Raw genomic sequence first — 20,964 nt, forward strand, 5'->3', positions numbered from 1 at the left:
GAGGAAGGGAGAGGGAGAGAGAGATAGAAACATCAATGATGAAAGAGAATCATTGATTGGCTGCCTCCTGCACGCCCCCTACTGGGGATTGAGCCCACAACTGGGGCACGTGTCCCTGACCAGAATTGAACCCGGGACCCTTCAGTCCTCAGGCCCATGCTCTATTCACTGAGCCAAACCAGCCAGTGTGAGACAACATTATTCTTGAGGCCAAGTCATGCTCTTGCCAAATGTCACTTGCTATGTTCTCTAGCCCTTAGTGGATTCCTTCTCCCTCTGGCTAACAGGTGTAGCTGTTCCATTTCTATGCCTGTAGTTCAGTTAGGTGTATCTGTGTACATGAAGGTAGTAATTTCTAATATGGACACCAATTTAAAATTTTTTCAATAGTGTAAAATAAACAAACAAAAAAACACCTTCATACTTACCCTGGAATTTTTCCAGTGTAAATTAGTCTGAGTCCTAAGTTATTTATTTAATGTTAACATTTTTATAACTCTAAAACTAATTTCCTTAATATGACTATAGATAATGTTTAATTTGGATAAAGTACACATCATTTTGGATGAGATGCTGTTAAATGGCTGCATTGTAGAAACGAATCGGGCAAGAATTCTTGCCCCTCTACTAATTCTTGATAAGATGTCAGAAAGCTGAATAACGGAAGGCTCTGCCAGGAATCGTCGACACAAGAAACGAGAGCGTGGAATACCTCCTAGCATTTGTAGCCCAAAGAATCTGAAGAGCACACTGCAAAATGGGGCATCTTTCCAAAGACATTTTAAATAGGTGTCTTTCAGTTCATAAATGGAAAACAAAACTGTATTTTAAAATATGATGTACAAAGAAAAATTTTCTGAGAGATGTTTTATTTTCTAACCATAAACATTTCCCCCCACTTGTTTAAGTTTTATTAAATAAAATGTGTTTTCTCCTTCCCTTTGCAAATTAAATTCAGGAATAGCACCATGAGGTGGGAAGTGTGGCAGCTCTTTATCAGCCAATAAAAATGTAGAACTGGCAAACACACATAGCACTGTGTCTTCTGAATATAACTAACTACTATGCTGTACTGAAAGTGCTGTAATTGATATATGAAAATTTTTAAAAAGTCAAAATTTTAGGGGTGTGGGTAAAAAAAAAAAAAAGTCAAATTTTACTATGTTGTGTGTCTAATGAAAACATCAGGATTAAATTTAATTTGCCAGTTTCTAAAAGTGTGCGATCCATTTTATGGGCACTTGGCAATTACAATGCCATCATGTAATTAACTAGAGTATGTTACTACCAATACTACTAGTAAATGGTTAAACACTGAAAGAGTCCTTACTTCTTGGCACACCATGGCCCCTGGGCACCCAGCATGCACTGCCCTGCTGCCCAGGAGGAAGCTCAGCTCTGCCAAGAGAGCAACAAAGGAGGAGCTCAAAGGGAGATTGGAGAGGTTGTCGGCTAAACCTGCTTCTGCAAAAGTGGAAACGAAGCCCAAAAAAGCAGCAAGAAAGGGTAAATCTGCAGACAAAACAGTGCGTATCAAAAGGGAAAGGGAAGTAAAAGGGAAACAGGCCAAGTGACTAACCTACAGATCTACCTGCGGAAAACAGAGTAAAAATGAGGCAAGTCCCGCCTCAGATGAAGCAGGAGAAAAAGAAGCCAAGAATGATGAACACCATCATATGCCATGTCTTAACAGTGGTCACTGTCTCCCTTCTTATACATTAAAGAGGAATGTTTTTGTCAACTATTCTGTAAATGCACATTTTTTTAGTAGCCATAGAAACATTGATAGAGGGAAGTCCACCTCATCTCATTTTGTGTGTGTGTGTGTGTAAATGCTTACTTTTAAGAGGTGAAATCATTTGCTGGCTTATTTTTTGGTACAACCAGGAAATAGTGGGATACTGAATACAGACTTTGATTGTCTTGGGTGCCAGCTTAACATTCCATAAACAGGGATAGTTTTTATATATCTTAACAGTACAACGCATACCAAGTGGCAATTTGGAGTCAGTTGCGCATTTTCTAAGTCTTGAACATTTTAAATTACTTCTATTCCCATATTGGTAGAATTGTTTCCTAAATTAAACTCCTTGATCTTGGCTCTCCCTGTCAGAATTTTGTGCATCTGTAACATCTTTGGTGTGATAGTCCAGTTTTACTAGTAACTTTGTTAATGTGCTGTGAAAGATCAAAATTTTGATATAGTATATATATTAAATTGTGAATTAGTGGGACTTTGATGTAACAGCGTATCTACATTTGAAGATATTGGTAATTGATACTCTATTAAGGAAAATTAACCTCCAATTTTTAAACTGGAAAGTCACTGGAATAACTGTTTATAAATGAATCACAACTACAAGACTTCATTCTTGGTACATATGTTAAGAATTGTGTACAAATTGAAATGGCTGTGTACTTTTCCTCAAAACAACCAATTAAATCTGAATTATGAAAGAAAAAAGAGAGCCCTTACAACTATCCTTTATGCCATATTATAAAGGTTTTGTCTTAAGTGGTAAATGAAGTTTACTTTAATTCAAAGTTTAAAAATAGAATTCAAAGGGTATCTCTGTTCACGTTGGCTTGAAAGGAATCTTTCCCCCCCCCTCCCCCCCTTATTCCTTCAACCCCTTCTCCTGGAATGTCTGGAAAACTGCTATGTTGCTATAAAAGAGCAGTGCTCTAATCCCGAGGCCCCAACCTTTCTAGATACTTTTGCTGCTCAGTTAACAGCAGAACATACAGAATTGTCTTAGGTAAACACACACACACACACACACACACACACACACACACACACACCCAAAACATGTTTATGTGTATGTAGGGGTGAGGGTAGGTGCAATGGAAGAAAAAGGAATATAGGTATATTAAGATATAATAACCATTGGAATTCCAAGAGCTCTTTCATCTACAATACTTTCCTGCAAAAGAACATAAATGGACATTCTGCACAAAGAATTTATTCAGTACAGTTTGATGTTTCCTCTCCTGTGTGTGTGGAGGAGGGGATTTTGTTTAAATTCGAGATCTGTTTATGTATTTCGAAGTTTACATCTGTAAAGACCCATGCATCGAGTCAATAATAGGCCCCCAAAGTAAACCTGAGTTGTTCTGGGCTCATTCAGGAAGCAGAGAAACACTTCTGACCTCCTGGACCAGTGAGTGGTACTTTGCATTAAGTAGTCAAGGTCTGGGAAAGCCCAGCCTAGATCAAAGTGCTATAGAGGATTTTTGGAGACATTATTAGTTGGGAAACACTGTCCTAGTTGGTAGGCACTTAAATCAGTAGCACACTGAGGTAACTGTTGAAACTGGTACATCAGAAGTAACTAGGGAGTGAACAAAATTAATTTTTGGGTCACACCAAAATAGCACTTGAATAACATCTTGGCACAGATTTTAGTACCTTTAGAGAATAACAATTTAAAAAAATATAACAGGCAGATACTATAGGAAAAAATACTCAAATACCTAGAATATGTGGAGACCCCAGGAGATGCCACATAGCACTTGACTCATGAAAGTGAACTGAAATGTGACTTCTTACAGGTTGTGTTATCTCACTTCAGATTAACTGCTGAACTGTACCAGCTTTAAGTGATTTCACACTCATGAAATTTATGTCTCTGATTGGTCAGCTTTACTTTGTTCTTTGACTTTTCTTTCTGCAGGAAGACTTGACATTTCGAAGTTACTAATTTTATAAGACTCATCTATTTTACCTGCTCTGCAAACTTTTCTATAAACAGCCAGATAGTAAATATTTTAGGCTTTCTCACACATATGGTCTCTGTTGTACCATTGTGGCACATAAATGAATAAGCATGGCTGTGTCCCAATAAAAGTTTACTTGTGGACATGAAGTTGAATTTCATAAAATTTTCACATTATAAAATATTCTTTTTACTTTTTCTTTCAATCACTTAAAAATTTTAAAACCATGCTTAGCTCATGGGCTTTAAAAAAACAAACGGCATGCCATGGCTTGCTAACTCCTGTGCTAGGTTCGTCTTGAAAAAGCTAGCCATTGACAGACATTTCAAAAACATAAATAATGAGAGTACTACACACATATATACTGGATTTGAACTCTAATACTAGTATGAAGTTTTTCTCATGCACCCACGACATTATTGAGATGATCACCACCACTAGTTTTTGGATGAAAGCATAGGTCATACATTTAAATATTGCTATTATGTTTTATTTTAACTTTTATTCTCACAGAGAACTGTGAAGCTAACAATAAGGTAAATTATTTAAATGCCTCTGATTACATAGTTACAACATTCTCATGCAGAGAATAAAAACAGTACTGAAAAGATTAACTATATTGGGAGATATCTCTTCTAATATAGAAAAGGAACATACCTTTTAAACAGGTAAATAAATGGGCAATTCCAAAAAATGCTTTTCACTCCTAAAAAAGTTACTTGGCTAAATCAAGCCTAGCAACATTTCTTTCACCTAAATGCACAGATGTGATAAATCAGAGGAGTTTGGAAAATGTAAATAGAGCTCCTTCTTAAAACTAGAAAATAATGCCGTGGCCAAGCCACTCATTTGGTTGGAGCATCCTGTACACCGGAAAGTCACTGGTTCAATTCCCAGTCAGGGCACGTAGCTAGGTTGTAGGTTTGATGCCCAGTCTGGGCTTCTACAGGAGGCAACCATCTCTAAAAATCAATTTTAAAAAATCAAACGAATAGCAACAACAACAAAAAACTAAACACACCAGAAAATAGCAGCATCCTGGCGGTTTCTTTTGACACTAACACAATATTAAAAAATCAATCTTGCATCTTAGATTTACACATCCCTGCAGATACAATGGTAAGTAGCGGATCTGGTATTTAAAAAGTTAACAGAAATAAATGGGCCTTTTTTAGCTAACGAATACTTTAACACAGAACACAACAGTTGGATCACAATTAAGCATATGAACATATTTCTAGCTTTCCAGTTTCAGTAAGAATGTATAGAAAAATACATTTCTTCATGTAATAATTTTTTTAAAAAAAAAGAAATCTCAATGATTCAAAATGAAAAGCATCTGGTTAAGTTCTCAGGTCTGGTGGTTGTAGTAAAATAGTCACATGACACAGTTTTATATGCTGCAAACATTTTAATGATTATTATTGAGCATACATTTTGGGAATTTTTTACTTCAAACTCCAACAAGTTAAATAAATGTTTATAATATACAAAGAAAATACAACCAAAAGTAAAATTCACTTTATGTGTGCCTGGCATCTAGACCAGTGTTTTCTAAATTTTTTCCCCTTGATATATCTTCATTTTTGAACTCACAGACACACTTAAGAATTTGATCTTTATAGTATGGCATATAGGAAATAAAAATATACTCCCACCTCAAAGAAATAAAAGGTTGTGCATGATTATATGCCAAACGAAGAGAAAACACTAGAATACTCTGATAGTGCAGGCATCATTAAAATGGGGAGAGAAAAAAAAGCTTGAGTGCTCATTAACTCTCTGTTTTAAGGTAGCAGGATTTTTGACCAAGTAGCTTAAAAGCCAGCAAAACAGGGATCAGTGATGGCAACTGTAGTGTTTGAAGTATGAAATGACAAACTTTACACAAATACACTGTTAGAAATTTACCAGTGAACACTGAAGATCTCAGAAGCTGCTCTTTGGAACAGTCAAGTAGGACCACCTTATTCCAGTCACATAAGCCCTTGCAGCAACACAGTGTTCTGTGCTATGTACTTGCTGGCTGGGTAGTTAAAAGGATTTGTTTTGTCATTAGCAGCTAACAAACTTATTCCACGTTTTTAAAGCCTTAACGGTGGAAAAAAAGGCAAGTGTCATTAGCGTGGAGGATCATATACTTCTCTTCACACAAACACAAGAGGCTTCACTAGTATTTTAAAAGTCTCTGATGTCTCCCATTGCACTTCAAAGCTCAATTGAGATGAAAGCCTTTTTCCATTGTAGCAGCTAGAAGGCGCTCTCTCATGATTTCTTCCGAAGAATATTCCGGCAACTTTAGATAATGCACACATGTATTCACTGATGGATAGCTTGCATCAGTAGCATCAACCTACAGACAGAAAATTGAAAATTACCAATGACGATGCTTTTGAATATTTTTCTTTCAATCCTTAAATAATTACCTGGATTCCCCATTAACTAGAGTTTGTACCTTGCGTACGACCGTGAGTCTGGGATGCAGGTTAGCCAGTCCACCTGGGGGCAGAGTTGAGCAACCAGTGGTAAACTGCAGGAATGCTTTCCTTTCATCTGAAGACATGCCACATAAAACCCTCACAAACCTCAGGAAGCCAGGGCTGAAGGGAGAAAAGTATAGTTATACTAATTTGAAAGCTGACTGAAATGAAAAACACTATCACTACTTTGTAAGCCAGCAATAACCCCCCCAAAAACAATATCCACAAATCAGCACTGACCAGAAATTCTTAGGTAAGTATGAGATGAAATGACACAAACTACTTTAAAAATATCCTTCAAGACTCTCTTGGACTCAGTAAGAACTGAAACAATGATGGAGTATAGGAATCAAACATACAATAAAGTCAGCAAATCAGAAAAGCTCAAAATACACTTGCAGAACTTACCCAAATATGCCTAAATTATCAAAGTGGATCTGAAATAATCCATTCTTGTTACAGTGAAATAAACTACCACTATAGTAGACCAAAACATGGATGAATTTCATGAACATAATGTTAAACAAAAAGAAGACATACCTTAAAGAATATATATCTGCATGATTTCATTTATTAAAGTTCAAAAGCAAGCAAAATAAATCAACAGGAATAGTGATTGAATGACTAGAGAAGAATATGACAGAGAAGGGATTTCTGGAATTGTTTCTTATTCTGGGTGCCATTAATAGAAGTGTGTTTATTTTGTGAAAATTCTCCAGGCAATACATGCAATTTCTGTACTTCTGTTAACACTTCAATAAAACGTTTACTTTAAAAATGTTAGGTGAGCAATGTCATTTAGTTTTAAAAAATTCATAATATTCTCTCATTTACATTAGTTTGAAAGTTTTTTTAAAAAGTACTATAAGCTGAACCGGTTTGGCTCAGTGGATAGAGCGTCGGCCTGCGGACTCAAGGGTCCCAGGTTCGATTCCGGTCAAGGGCATGTACCTTGGTTGCGGGCACATCCCCACTGGGGGGTGTGCAGGAGGCAGCTGATCGATGTTTCTGTCTCATCGATGTTCCTAACTCTCTATCTCTCTCCCTTCTTCTCTGTAAAAATCAATAAAATATATTAAAAAAAAAAAAAAGTACTATAAGATTTTGCAGTCTTAAAATGTCAGTGATATGAAAAAAATTAGTTGAGGAACTGTTCTAGATTTAAAAACCTATCACAATAAAATGCAATTTCCTGGTACAGGAGGTACAGGGCTGATGGGAGTGCTATTGAGTACATTATTCAAACATGGATGATAGATCAGTTAAAAGTATAGCAGTACCATGAATTTGCTAGCTAACTGCATACATGGGAGAATATCCATATTCTCAGGAAATGTACACTAAAGTATTAAGGAGTGAAGAGACATGATATATGCAGCATATTCTCCAATGGTTCAGAAAAAAAACAGTGCACCTGTGTGTCTATACATATACACAGGTTTACTGTGTGTGTGTGTGTGTGTGTGTGTGTGTGTGTGTGTTTGTGTGTGTGTAAAGCAGAATATAAAGAAATACAGAAAAATCTTAAAGACAAGTGGGGAATTCTTTCAACTATTCTGTAAGTCTGAAATTATTTGAAAATAAAAGTTAATATAAAAAAATAAAGCCTAAAGGTTTACATTTTACCCAATTTTTAAAATAATGGACAATTAAAACAGGGTGAGAAAAGGAATCTTAACATTAGGCAAGATTCAACTGTGTTTTTGTGTAAACTCATTCTTATTAATGGATATGCATCTTGGTAATGGTGAGTCTTAACTGCTTTTCTCACTTACTATATAAATATAATTCACTGAGTCAAAGTTCTTTAGAGATCATCTACCATATGATTTGGGGACATAAATAATTTTATTTTAGAAAACAACCAACACATACCTATCACGTGTATAACCCAACTTAGGCTCAGTATAATTGATAATATCCTCTGCTGCCCAGGATGGCGACTGGTTTCCACAAAGAATCATTTGGACTTCTTCATGGCTGAAGGAACTTAATTTCTCCATTGGAAAAACTTTATTAAATCCATCTACATTATGTACAAAGCAAACAAACAAAATGCACAATTCAGTTTCTAAATTATAATTTTAAAATACCAAATTTCAAATCAAATTATAAATGTTTGAAAATATATATAAATTAAGATAGCTTGTCAAAACTGTGTTAGGATTAAAATATAAAAATCTCTGCTTAATTAATAATGTGAACAGAGAGAATATTCAGTCACTATGGTCAGTAACTAAATTTTAAAAATTTCCCATTGTGTCATACAAGACAACCAAAACTATATTCCCATTTTCAAAACCAGTAAGTTTTGAAAACAGTCTAATATATTTCGCTTTAATCTTCAACCAGAAGAACTTAATTCTAAAATGGTTTAATTCATCCTGGTCCATGTAATGTGGAAAGAATGCAACCTTATGGCCACTAACAAATGAAGAAATGGAGCCAATGGTGGGTCCCCACTACTCGAAGGAGCAAGCTGAGGGTATACTACATCTTGTAAATGTTCCAACCTGTTCTAGGTCCTTTGCAGGACCTAACTATCTGGAAGACAAAAACTAGAGGTCATATCTGCAGATTACCAGCAATTCTTGACCACAGACATGCCTTAATTTCAACTCTCTCAAAGTAAAAGGAGGGAGATTAAGCTAAAGAGACTTAAAAATTACCTCTAAAGGCTTCCATCTGCTTCTGAATACCCGTATGCATACAAAAGTCAAACATCAAATCCACATATTCTTCTGCATTATCCATTGTTATCATCTGCAAAGGAAAATTAGCCAACATTATAGTTAATATCTAGGAAAATTTCAGTAGTGCCTAGTACAACTGGCTTCAGTAAAAGGATGATTCTGAAGTTAAAACTGTATCAAGCCTGGCCTGTGGGATTCAGCTGCTGAGTGTCAACCCATGTACCAGGTTGCCGGATCAATTCCCGATTAAGGCATATGACCAGGTTGCAGACTCAATACACAGCAGGGAGTGTGCAGAAGGCAGCCAACCGATGTTTCTCTCTCATCGATATTTCTATCTCTCCCTCTCCCTTCCTTTCTCTCTAAAATAAATAAATACAGCCCAGCCAGTGTTGCTCAGTGGTTGAGTGTTGACCTATGAACCAGGAGATAATGGTTCGAGTCCAGGTTAGGGCACATGCCCGGTTGCAGGCTGATCCCGTGTAGGGCGTGCAGTAGGCAACTGATCAATGAATGATTCTCTTTCATCATTGATGTTTCTATCTCTCTCTCCCTCTCCCTTCCTCTCTGAAATCAATAAAAACGTGTTTGAAAAAAGTAAGTAAAAACATTCTCAGCTGGATTTTAAAAAAGTATCAAAAGCAAAATTTGTACCTCATCTTCACCACTTGGCTTGAGATCCACAGCTGTAAAACCATATATTCTTGAGGAAGGGCAAAACTGGAAATTTAAACTGGAAAGACAAATAAGGACTAGATTAACATATGTCTACCGCTGGTATTTAATTTTTATAACACCGCTGCCAAAACCCTGAACCCCAACTTCTCAAGCAACATCACTGTACTTAGCTTAGATATTAAGTATGTAGCACTCATAAATGCAAACTCTGTACACAAAAATTATTAGGACAAACCTGTTCCCTAACCTGGCTTTGAAAAGACTGCATAAAACCACCACCTTTCCATATTTCATTTTCCCCATATGGCACAAAATGAATGAACTAAAACATTTTTGCAGTGAATTGTGACATGTTTATAAGATTTTTTAATTGTTCTTTTGCAGGAAGGAACTATTGCTTCACTGATGTTATTCATGCTGTGCCACCGACCATTAAACCCTGAATATAAGGGAGGGAGGGAGGGAGGGAGGGAGGGAAGGAGGGAGGGAAGGAGGGAGGGAGGGAGGGAGGGAGGGAGAAAAAGCAAGCCTTGTAGTCAACCCAAAATCATAGTAAAATATACCGAGGCTAGATTAATTATATATATATATACTAGAGGTCCAGTGCACGAAAATTCATGCACTGTGGGCAGGGGTCCCTCAGCCCGGCCTGACCCCTCTCACAGTCCAGGAGCCCTCAGGGGATGTCCTACCGATGGCTTCCCTCTGCGGGAAGCAACCGGGCCAATAAGGGGAAGGCACCAACCCCATCACCCAGCTGCTGCTGCCACTACCGGCCCTCACAGCAACTGTGGCTGCTGGCCCCCCTCGGCCCTCGCAGCAGCTGCAGCTTTGTCCAGAAGGATGTCCGCAAGATGTCCGGTCTATCTGGTCTAATTAGCATATTACCCTTCTATTAGTATAGATATAAAATAATAGAATTTTATCAAAAGACCTGCAGCATGTGAGTTAGTTAATGCAGCCCCTGGGGATAAGGCTTACTCACAAAGCAAGCTACTTTGAGCTTTGCCAAGTAGTCTATTTATTAATTAGCTAATAAATTTGTCAAAATATTTTTGGCTTTGGACTTTTTTCACAAAAGATACATTTATCACATTTGACAAATCAGATAATCTTTCAGAGGTCTATTGATATAGCAAATCGAAGGTTCAAATCAATAATCAATATTTCCTATAGCATATTATTGTTCTTAACAGGCTTACTCATATATTGCAAATTAGTGGGGACAAAAAACCCAAAAGCTTTAGAACTTAGGTTGAAGAATGTTTATACAAAGCTTACCCTAAATCCTCTATACTAAGTGGAGGCCCAGATCCTGATGGATTTTTCAGCACTAATTCCTGTAATTTTGTGTTCTTCTCATCTTCCGAAAGAGCTTTGTTGCTTAAAATCTGGCGCCTCTTGATAGCAAGGTCTTTAATTTCTTTTAAAAATCTGGCTCTGTGTGGGTTTACGAGTTCAAAGTCTTCCCAAGTTAAAATTCCATTAAACCAAGCTGGAGGCTTGGGTTTGGGAGGGTCCAGAATGAACTCTGATTTTGAGTCCTCTTCAAAGCTTCCTACAGAGAGTGAATCATGACCTTCTTCTGTAGACGCTTCGGACTGACTCTCAGTGCAATGTAAGTCTCGATCACCTCGTGACTCATAAATGAGTTTACTGATATTGCTTTTAATGTCACCCATACACATAAGTTTAAAGAAAGGTTTGGAAATAGGTAAGTCCACAAGTCTGTTGTCTTGAATGCACTTGGCCAAGAAAATTCCAAGGAAATGAAAGAGTTTTGTGATCCTTTCAAGTTCATCACTATCTTGTGGAAATGGTGCAGTGAACAGTCCACATGATCTCTGCACATAGTATCCAGGAGGTTTCAACCCACCTCCAAGATCAACCTAATTTTTTAGAGGGAGAAATGTAAATAAAATTAAAGATCTATAAATAGTAAACATCTTCAATATAGCTATCTAAAAGTATATATACATTTTATTAAATTACTTTTTGTGACTAAATATTATCCTTTAAAAACATTTAGTAGTAGCAAGATTATTGAATAACTAAATCGCTCACCTGCCTGCCTGCCTGGTCACCCCTAACTGCCCACCCCCTGCCTGGTCACTGCCAACTGCCTCCCCTCTGCCAGCCTGGTCACTGCCAACTGCCCCCCCTCGTTGGCCTGGTCGTTCCCAACTGACCCCGGCCGGCCTAGTCGACCCTCACAACGCCCCCTCCAGCCTGATCGCCCCACGCAGCCTGCTATTCATTCGTTTGGTCGTCTCTCACTAACCCCTTACCAGCCTGGTCATAGGCAGCCATCTTGTGAGGGTCAATTTGCATATTATTGCTTTATTATATACTAGAGGCCCAGTGCACAAGAATTTGTGGACTCGGGGGGGGGGGGGGGGGGGGAAGGTCCCTCAGCCCGGCCTGTGCCCTCTCGCAGTCTGGAACCCCTCGGGAGATAACGACCTGCTGGCTTAGGTCCGCTCCTGGGTCCGCTCCTGGGTGGCAGAGGGTAGACCCAATCCCTAGGTGCAGCCCCTGGTTGGGCTCAGAGCAGGGCCGATTGGGGAGTTGGGGCGCCACCCTGTCATGCACAGAGCAGGGCGGATCGGGAGGTTGCGATGCCAACCTCAAGGCAGGGTCGATGGGGAGGTTGCGGCGCCAACCCCTGTCACGCACAGAGCAGGGCCAATCAGGGGGTTAGGGCGCTGCCCCCTGTCACTCACAGAGCAGGGCCCATCAGGGGGGTTGGGGCTCCGTACCCTGTCATGCACAGAGCAGGATCAATCAGGGGGTTGGGGAGCTCCCCCCTGTCACTCACAGAGTAGGGCCGATAGGGGAGTTGGGGAACCGCCCCGTCACACACAGAGCAGGGCGGATCAGGGGATTGGGGCGCTGCATCGTCACACTCAGGGCAGGGCCAATGGGGAGGTTATGGTTCTACCCCGTCACACACAGAGCAGGGCCCGTGGCGGGGGGTTGGGGCGCGGCACAGTCACACACAGAGCAGGGCCGATCAGGTGGTTGGGGCGCCGCACCCTGTCACACACAGAGCCGCAGGGCGATCAGGGGGTTGGGGAGCTCCCCCCTATCAGGCACAGAGCAGGGCCGATCAGGGGGTTGGGGCGCCTTCCCCTGTCACGAACAGAGCAGGGCAGATAGGGAGGTTGTAGCCCCACCCTGCCACACACATAGCCGCAGGGCAATCAGGGGGTTTGGGCGCTGCCCCGTCACGTTGATCCCGGTGCCGGGAGGCCTCGTGGCTCTGCTGATCCCGGTGCTGGGAGGCATATTACCCTTTTACTATATAGGATAGAGGCCTGGTGCATGGGTGGGGGCCGGCTGGTTTGCCCTGAAGGGTGTCCTGGATCAGGGTGGGGGTCCCCACTGGGGTGCCTGGCCAGCCTGGGTGAGGGGCTGAGGGCTGTTTTCAGGCTGGCAGGCGACTGAAGCTCCCAACTACTCCTTTTTTTTTTTTTTATTCTGGGCCAGCTTTAGCTCTGAGACTTGGCTCCAGCTCTTAGGCCTCCGCTGCTGAAAGCAGGTATCTGGTTTGTTTGGGTTCTATAATCGAAACTCTGTTTCAACTCCAGCTCTGAGATCCTGGCTGGCTGAAAGCAGGTTTCTGGAGTTTGCTTAGCTTCTATATTTGCAACAATGTTTCAAACTGCAAGCTCAGAGGCCAGCTGTGGCAGGCGGGGAACGTTGGCTTCCTCTGTCACTGAAGCAAGTCTCATGTTCGCTTCAAGCTGCCTGGCTGCTGGCCGCCATCTTGGCTGGCAGTTAATTTGCATATTGCCCTGATTAGCCAATGGGAAGGGTAGCAGAGGTACGGCTAATTACCATGTTTCTCTTTTGTTAGATAGGATAGAATAAATAAAGATTCAAAAACTGGCATATGTTCTAAAAGCGTAACATATTTATAACACTTTCTAAAAGCAAAATCACAAATCAAATCAAAAAATGAAATAGCCAAACCGGTTTGGCTCAGTGGATAGAGCGTCGGCCTGCGGACTGAAGGGTCACAGGTTCGATTCCAGTCAAGGGCATGTACCTGGGTTGCGGGTGCATCCCCGGTGGGGGGCATGCAGGAGGCAGCTGATGGATCTTTCTCTCTCATCAATGTTTCTAACTCTCTATCCCTCTCCCTTCCTCTCTGTGAAAAACCAATAAAATATATTTAAAAAAAAAGAAAAAAGAATGAAGTAAATCTTACCTGGCGAGATTCATCATCTGGAAAGTTATCATCACAGAGCCAAGTTCCCAAGTCAGTTCTCTGGAATTCGGCTGCCACCAGAGCATAAAACTCTAATGTGGGTCCCAAGCCAGTTCCTTCCTCTCCTAAAAATTCAACCTAAAATATGAACCAAAAAAATAGGGAGAAGTGAGCTTAATTGATCCCATTCTTTCCAAAATTAGTCATTTCCAATCCAGTAATATACCTGTTTTATAGCAGCAGTATAATATAAGCAACATGGAAGTTTTTTTCATGTTTATTGTATACTATTACATTTAAATACTATGGTGAGCATTCATAAATTTATTTCTCTCAACAACCCTACAAAATAGATTGCACTAATTTCTTTCTATTCCTGGGGGAATATGTTCCAAGATCCCCAGTGGGTGCCTAAAACCATGAATAGTACCAAACCCTATATATACTATACTTTTTTCTATATATAACCTACCTATGAAAAGTTTAATTTTTAAGCACAATAAGAGATTAAACAGTAATAAAACAATATACTATAATAATAGTTATGTGAATGTGTCTCTATCAAGAGACAGTTTCTAAGTGACTAACAGACAGGTAGCCTATACAGCATGGATATACCAAACAACGGGATGATTCACAGACAGCATAATATTGCATCAAGTTCAGAATGAGGGCAATTTAAGTTATAAATTGTTTATTTCTGAAATTTTCCATTTGTTAATGTCGGACTGCTATTGACTGAGGGTAACTGAAACCATGGAAAGTGAAACCTTGGATATGGGTGGACTACTATATCATCTCCTTTTTATGATGAAGGAAACCAAATTTCAGATAAAGAGATTACTAGTAAATCATTTGCTCGAGGAAATGATGGTATACAGATTTGTGTGTGTCTATCTAACACCAAAACCTAAACTTTTCCACTTATTTCTGACTTTAGGCAATCATTTTAAAGGTTTTATCCATACTCTATCTGTTCAAAATGCTTTAAAGCAGCCTTCAAAAATACACAGTGTAAAGTAAAACTAAATAACTAAGGTTAGAGGAATATAATGATAGAAAGTATAAGCCTTATATATTTTCTAGAGATATATATGCTGGGATCAGTATGTGATCCAAAAGATAAACCAGCAAATCTGTTGACAGGAGAGATATTTCTTCCATTATCCCTCATAAAAGAAATAATATGTATGTAACATATAATCAACAATGCCCACAATAGCATCTCTATCGTAAATGTATTGAACTTCATGCTGCCATTTATTATAACATCTCTAAATATAGACCAATTTTATAGTACCAAGCACAATTTAAGTGAAACAATATTATAAAACTGTGTGCTCCAAAAATAGAGATATCTATCTAATAGCGTAGCTTAATATAAAGGTCACATTTAGGTATCAAAAAGAATCCTTTGTGAGTACTATTATTTGGTTCAGGTTTTGTTAATAAATAGATGAAGCACCTCCCTATCTTAAGAGTGATGATCTCTGTTGCTCGTTAAATCACAAGATCCTGACCCCTAAGGTGAGCTGACATCCTCTTATGAAAGATGCTCTGCCAGAGGAGGCCTTTGGAGAAAGGAGAGAGAAATTCCTCTTTAATTCTATCCAACCAGAACAGACTGGCTGGTTCTGTTACCTCAAGAACTGATTTCCGGTCTGCATGTATTTGCATAACGTTCTCAGCCCATTCCATCAGCGATTCACCACGTGGAACTTTTACTCTCTCATGCTTGAGACGACCAACTCGAAACTCTCCAGGATCATCTCGCCTTACACTACTTGTGGTCCTTGTTCTTTCCACAGTGGCTTCACGTCGGTTTTGTAACCACACTATTGCTCTGAAATAGAAAAAAAAATCTATGAAACTGGAACATACAGCAACAGTTGAATGTACAACTAAACCAGTACATAAAACTACAAACATTTCCTAACTCTCAGTCCATTGAGACCTTGGTTCCAAATGTGAACAGAAATCATATTACTCTGTTTAACTCAAATGCACTCTAATAAACTCTTATTTTAAAAAATGGTAGTCCGATTTAAAAACATTTTCTTTTTAATGCAGAGCAAACCTATCTAGGGTGGGAGAAAGAATCTTAAGCTAAGAATAAGATGAAAGATCCACTGTCATGTGTGTTATGACTTTTTTGTCAATCACAGGCAACTCAGGTAAGTACTTTGGAGAATCAATTTCCTCATCTATAAAACAGAAATCATAAATAATGCCATTTATCACACAAGTCTGTAGTTCTGGGTGTACAAATGCTTTGTAAATGGTATAAAATTATACAATTTAACTTATTAGGAAAACAAATAACTTCATTTGAACATATAACTTTTTACATCTACTTCGAATAAGACAGCTAGAAATTCCTACCCTCATGAAACTTCCATTTAGCACAAGGAGAGAGAAAAACAAAAATATTTAAGTAAAATATGTATTATATTAGATGGCCAGAAGGCAAATATATTTCAGTGCTACCAAAGCTATTTGCAAGCATTTAATTTGGTATTTCTGGGAATTTCAGCAACTAATAACTATATACGCTACTAAAGAACTGTACAGTAAATGCTACCTGACACAACACATTATGGTTGGCCCTCTGTAACCACGGATGCAGAACCCACAGATACAGAGTGCTAAGAGACTTGAGCACCCACGGATTTTAGTTTCCCCAGGGGTCCTGGAACCAATCTCCCATGGATACCAAGGGATGACGGTATTCCCAACCCACACTATTCCAAGAGATCAATTCATACCACTCCAAGATAGTATAGATCCAACTAGAAACACAGTAACATTTAAATGTTGAAAACTCTTTTAAGAAAAAAAACAAGATAATATATTCCCTTCATTAGTCTTGATATAAAGTATATTAGTACATTCTGAGCTTACTTAACATTAAAAAAATATTCTGAAAATATAAAAGGATACACTTCTTACCTTGACGCACCAAATGCAGTACAGGTAAAATAAAGTTGTCTAGTGTCAAATGGTATTAGAAAAGGACACTTGCTGGTTAATTGTTCACACCAATCTGGCAGAGCCCCACTTGCCAATGCCAATGGTTCCTGCAAATTAACAAAAAACAATATCTTAAGGCAATTATTTAAAAAGACAAAAGGAAGTCAATTTTTCTTAAATATGTTTATTTATTTTGGAGAGGAAGGGCGCGAAATAAGGATAGAAACACAGGTGAGAGGGAAACATTGATCACCTGTCTCCTGCATGTCCCCTACTGGGGATGGTGCCCGCAACCCGGGCAATGTGCCCTGACCAGGAAACGAACCAGTGATCTCTCCTTTCATAGGTGAACGCTCAACCACTGAACCATAACAACTGGGCAGGAGTCAATTCTAATGTGTAATTAAAGATATTAATGCAATAGACCATGTGACCCAAACCATTGGATCAGAGGGAAGGGAGAGATGGTAGGAAGTCTAGTAAAGGAATAAGAGGCAATACTTTGAAAGTCCAATGGTGACAGATTGAAGAGTTTAATAACTATCTGTTATTATTACCTCAATCTGCTGCAAAATTTTTGTTGTGATTTTTTTGCTAGTGAATTCATCTGGTGGGAAAGTAAACTGAGGCTGCTCATCACCTTCTGTAAAATCAATAAAATTAATAAAGTTAATAAAATATAAATGGACTTGCTTTTAAAAATGCCACAGGAATAAACAAGGCTCTTACAAACCTTCTTGGGATATTCTCGAATAAGGGTCACTTGCAACTATATACAGAATACGCAGCAGCTGAAGGACATCTTCTACTCCACAAGAGTTCTGTCCATTCCCAGCTTTGGCCTGAGGTTGTTCTTTTGTCAAATTAAGAATATCACTACTTTGAAGAGTAGAAATGGCCCCCTGGTTTAAGCCAGACTTTGTTCCATGCTCACAAAAATCCTGAGGAAACAATTAGCAAAACTAGCTATTAATCATATTTTCAAAAAAAGCAATATATCATCCCATTAGTATTACCTTGAAAAGTCTAGAATTTTTCAAAGAATTGCCTTCTTTATAAATAAAACTAGTATTACTAAAATAGAAAATTAATGTGTTCTAAACCATTAAATTCCCAAATAAAACTACTAAAAAGCCAGTTAAAACTACACACTTAGATTACAATATCATAAACCATATTTGAAATTTTGGCATTGTCATATTGTTAATCCAACTTCTTTTTTTTAGTATGTTCCAATAAACCTCCCTTCCTTAAGAATCCTTAAAAGTTGCAAAACAAAGCACAAAGCCATTCCCAACCCAAACAGTGTTTTGATGCCAATATATACCTTATATGCAGCTATGAGCTGAGAACAATTTCTGTTTTTCCTAATACTTTTATTAGTGCCAGTTAATTTCCAGTGGCGCAGGAAAGCAGCATCTGCATTCTTCTGCAGGTAGGTTATCAAGTCATTCTTTGGTAATTCGTCAGTGCCAAGGTACTGTTCCACATGCTCTATAGACCAACAACCCTACAATAGGAAAAACCAAATGTTGGCCTTTCCTGATTTATAAAGTCTATGCTATTTCACATGCATTATTGAAGTTAACTTTTAGATCATGCATTTAACCTAATTTAAAGAATTCCATGTTACTAATTTTTCGCTCAAATGTTCAGTTGAACAGTGTTAGTTTTCTTTTTCTTTAAATAGCCAATAAGACCCATTTTCTAAAAGTAACTTACCATTTTTTCATTTTCCTTTTCCTTGTCAGAATCCTTCATTTCTCTGTACATGATTCTAAACATGAAGATATTATTCAAGTTAATTCATACATCAAATGATTTGTGGTTATTTCCAGTAAGACTTCAGTTTTCAGAAAATATATGAATGCTGCCATATGCTTACATTAAACATTGAACTCAGGGAGAACTTATGAGAAAAAAATATTAATTTGTTAAATAGTGGAAAGTAACAGAAATCATATTCCTGAAAAAGAGTTATGGTTTATAAATTTAGCATTATTGCAGCGAAAACATACAATAAACCTGGAATATTTAAAAATATGAAGTAACATGTAACGCACTTGAGATAAAAATTAAATGCAGGGGAGGGGGTCGGAATTTGGCATGACGACCTTCTATTCTAACTCAAAGGACCTAGATTACTTTATTGGACATTAGATAAGATTATCAATGTTAAGAGAACAACAGAAAAATACACCAACAAAAGTAAAGTCAAATAAGAATTATATAATTACTTATTACTTATATAATACAAATATGTAGTAATATAACATAAAATATGTATATATTGTTATAGTATAAAATTTTTAATATAAATAATAAATTACTATTATAGGTAATACTGAGTATTTTCTACATCATAGATTACTGAAACACTTTACATATATTAATTCATTGATTCCTCACAAGCATTCTCATTTTAAAAGATTAGGAAACTGAGGTACTAAAATGTTGTTAAACACACTGGCCCAAGTTCATTGATAATCATTTGTTGAATGAATGAATGAACAAAGATAGGTGGTAAACTTAACTCACAGACCGCAGAACAAATAACAAATATTTAGTATTTCATACACAATCCCAGTTAGAGGTCAACAATCTATTCTATATATATAAAAGCCTAGTATGTAAAGTGTCCCCTTGGGAGTTCGACCGACCGGGAGTTCAATCACTCACTATGACATAAGCTGACCATAAGGGGGTGGCACGGAATGAAGGAAGGCCCCAGCCGGCAGCCAGCAGCCACTAGGGACCCTATCCATGCACGAATTTCGTGCACTGGGCCTCTATTACATAAGGCACTAGTTTTGATTATTTCAAAAGTTCCTTTCAGTTGTGAACCTTAACCTTTCCACATCAGGAATCAAAAATGATCTTATCTGTTCCTGTAAACCAACAGACCAAAACCAAATCTTTTCTGTTCCTATAGTCCAAACACAGAAATACAATGCTTCTTGGCTTATATATTAAGAAAATATATACCTAAAAAATTAAATTAAAATCTCTTACGTGTATGTTGGCTCCCAAATACGCCTAAGTTTATCTGATTTCACATTGCCATTACAGGATAATTGAAGCAATTTTTGTACATAGTAAAAGATGGTTGATCTAAAATTGGTGAGGGGTAATTCAACCTCTCGAGTTGTTCCAAGACCTGTTACTTTCAAAGTGAGGGCTAATCGAGGTGATGGAGTACATTCTACTTCTTCCAAGAGTTCTGAATGAGGTGTTCCTAAAAATATGAAAAGACATGAAAATCAATTACAGTACAGTAAAACTCTGCACTAGTCGACAAGGCTATGTGAAATCTAAACACTTCTGCCATATATATTGACTAACAATATCAGTTACTAAAGGCTCTACTGGCCTCAACATTTTCTTTTTTTTCAAATAGGAATAATAGGTTACTTAAAGACAGAGAATACAGAGTAAAACTTATGCATATGAAACGAATCTCTCATTTTAATAGGAAATATGTTAACTATATGAATATTTTAAAGACATTTTACTTTTACAAATAAAAAAACTAAAATTATTGGTATTTCTACATCCAGAGAAAAAACACATACTTTGGTTAATAACCTTTTGCTTATACTGAATGAGTGGGCTGTGAGGATGGACACACACACACACACACACACACACACGCACAAATAGTGTATTTGGTGGTATATTCTTTTTTACTAGGACAGGAATCATTTCCTCATATAATTAGATAAGAGTTTTCAAAAGTATTATATTCACTGTATGACATCCCATTGTATCTTCAGTCAAATCCTCTTCTGACTCTGACCCTCCTGACTCCCTCTTATTAGGACACTGGTGATTACACTGGACTCAACCAGATAATCCAGGATAGTCTCCCCATTTCAAAATCTTTATTTAATCATGTCTGCAGAATCTCTCTCGTCACATTAGGGTAACATCTTCTCAGATTCTGGAGGTTAGGATCTATATAATCTTTGGGGGGCCATTAGTGTATCTACCACATGCAAAATAGAGTTGCAAGAAATAAAGTTGCCACTGAGGCTGACTGACTCTGGAGGATCTAACTGAAACCTCGATATAGCTTTTCAAAGAAAAAAATGAAAAGGAATAATCCTTAGCAATTTTGATCCAGTACAAAATAAAATACAAAGTATCCATCTTTAAATGAAGCCTTGCTTTTAAAATTATGTAAGTACAAAACAGCGTTTTAAAAAGACTG

General features: G+C 37.9%; 2 protein-coding genes across 18 annotated transcripts in view; one reads left to right on the plus strand and one right to left on the minus strand.

Annotated features, from left to right (window-relative positions):
* AP4S1 (adaptor related protein complex 4 subunit sigma 1) overlaps window positions 1-20,964 on the plus strand; it is a 78,437-nt gene that overhangs the window by 55,256 nt on the left and 2,217 nt on the right. For 4 of the 7 annotated variants that reach the window (XM_059710078.1, XM_059710088.1, XM_059710071.1 and 1 more), the window contains one exon: window positions 529-3,863. The exons of 1 other annotated variant lie outside the window; for it this stretch is intronic. In XM_059710078.1, the coding sequence (XP_059566061.1) occupies window positions 529-657 (129 nt within the window). In that variant the 3' untranslated portion in view covers window positions 658-3,863. Of the gene's footprint in view, window positions 1-528; window positions 3,864-9,955; window positions 9,973-20,964 lie in introns of those variants that run through there. 2 more of the 7 variants (XM_059710115.1, XM_059710108.1) reach the window with 2 other exon arrangements.
* The window catches only part of HECTD1 (HECT domain E3 ubiquitin protein ligase 1), a 92,082-nt gene continuing 76,141 nt past the window's right edge, over window positions 5,024-20,964 (minus strand). For 10 of the 11 annotated variants that reach the window (XM_059709755.1, XM_059709840.1, XM_059709829.1 and 7 more), the window contains 14 exons: window positions 19,767-19,989; window positions 18,477-18,531; window positions 18,082-18,264; window positions 17,488-17,695; window positions 17,312-17,397; window positions 16,734-16,861; window positions 15,426-15,627; window positions 13,785-13,922; window positions 10,853-11,460; window positions 9,548-9,626; window positions 8,870-8,963; window positions 8,076-8,226; window positions 6,176-6,320; window positions 5,024-6,073 (listed from right to left, as the gene is read on the minus strand). In XM_059709755.1, the coding sequence (XP_059565738.1) occupies window positions 5,936-6,073; window positions 6,176-6,320; window positions 8,076-8,226; window positions 8,870-8,963; window positions 9,548-9,626; window positions 10,853-11,460; window positions 13,785-13,922; window positions 15,426-15,627; window positions 16,734-16,861; window positions 17,312-17,397; window positions 17,488-17,695; window positions 18,082-18,264; window positions 18,477-18,531; window positions 19,767-19,989 (2,438 nt within the window). In that variant the 3' untranslated portion in view covers window positions 5,024-5,935. The remainder of the gene's footprint in view (window positions 6,074-6,175; window positions 6,321-8,075; window positions 8,227-8,869; window positions 8,964-9,547; window positions 9,627-10,852; window positions 11,461-13,784; window positions 13,923-15,425; window positions 15,628-16,733; window positions 16,862-17,311; window positions 17,398-17,487; window positions 17,696-18,081; window positions 18,265-18,476; window positions 18,532-19,766; window positions 19,990-20,964) is intronic. The other variant, XM_059709811.1, reaches the window with a different exon arrangement.

The sequence above is a fragment of the Myotis daubentonii genome, chromosome 1 (assembly GCF_963259705.1).
Source record: "Myotis daubentonii chromosome 1, mMyoDau2.1, whole genome shotgun sequence".
NCBI lineage: Eukaryota > Metazoa > Chordata > Mammalia > Chiroptera > Vespertilionidae > Myotis > Myotis daubentonii.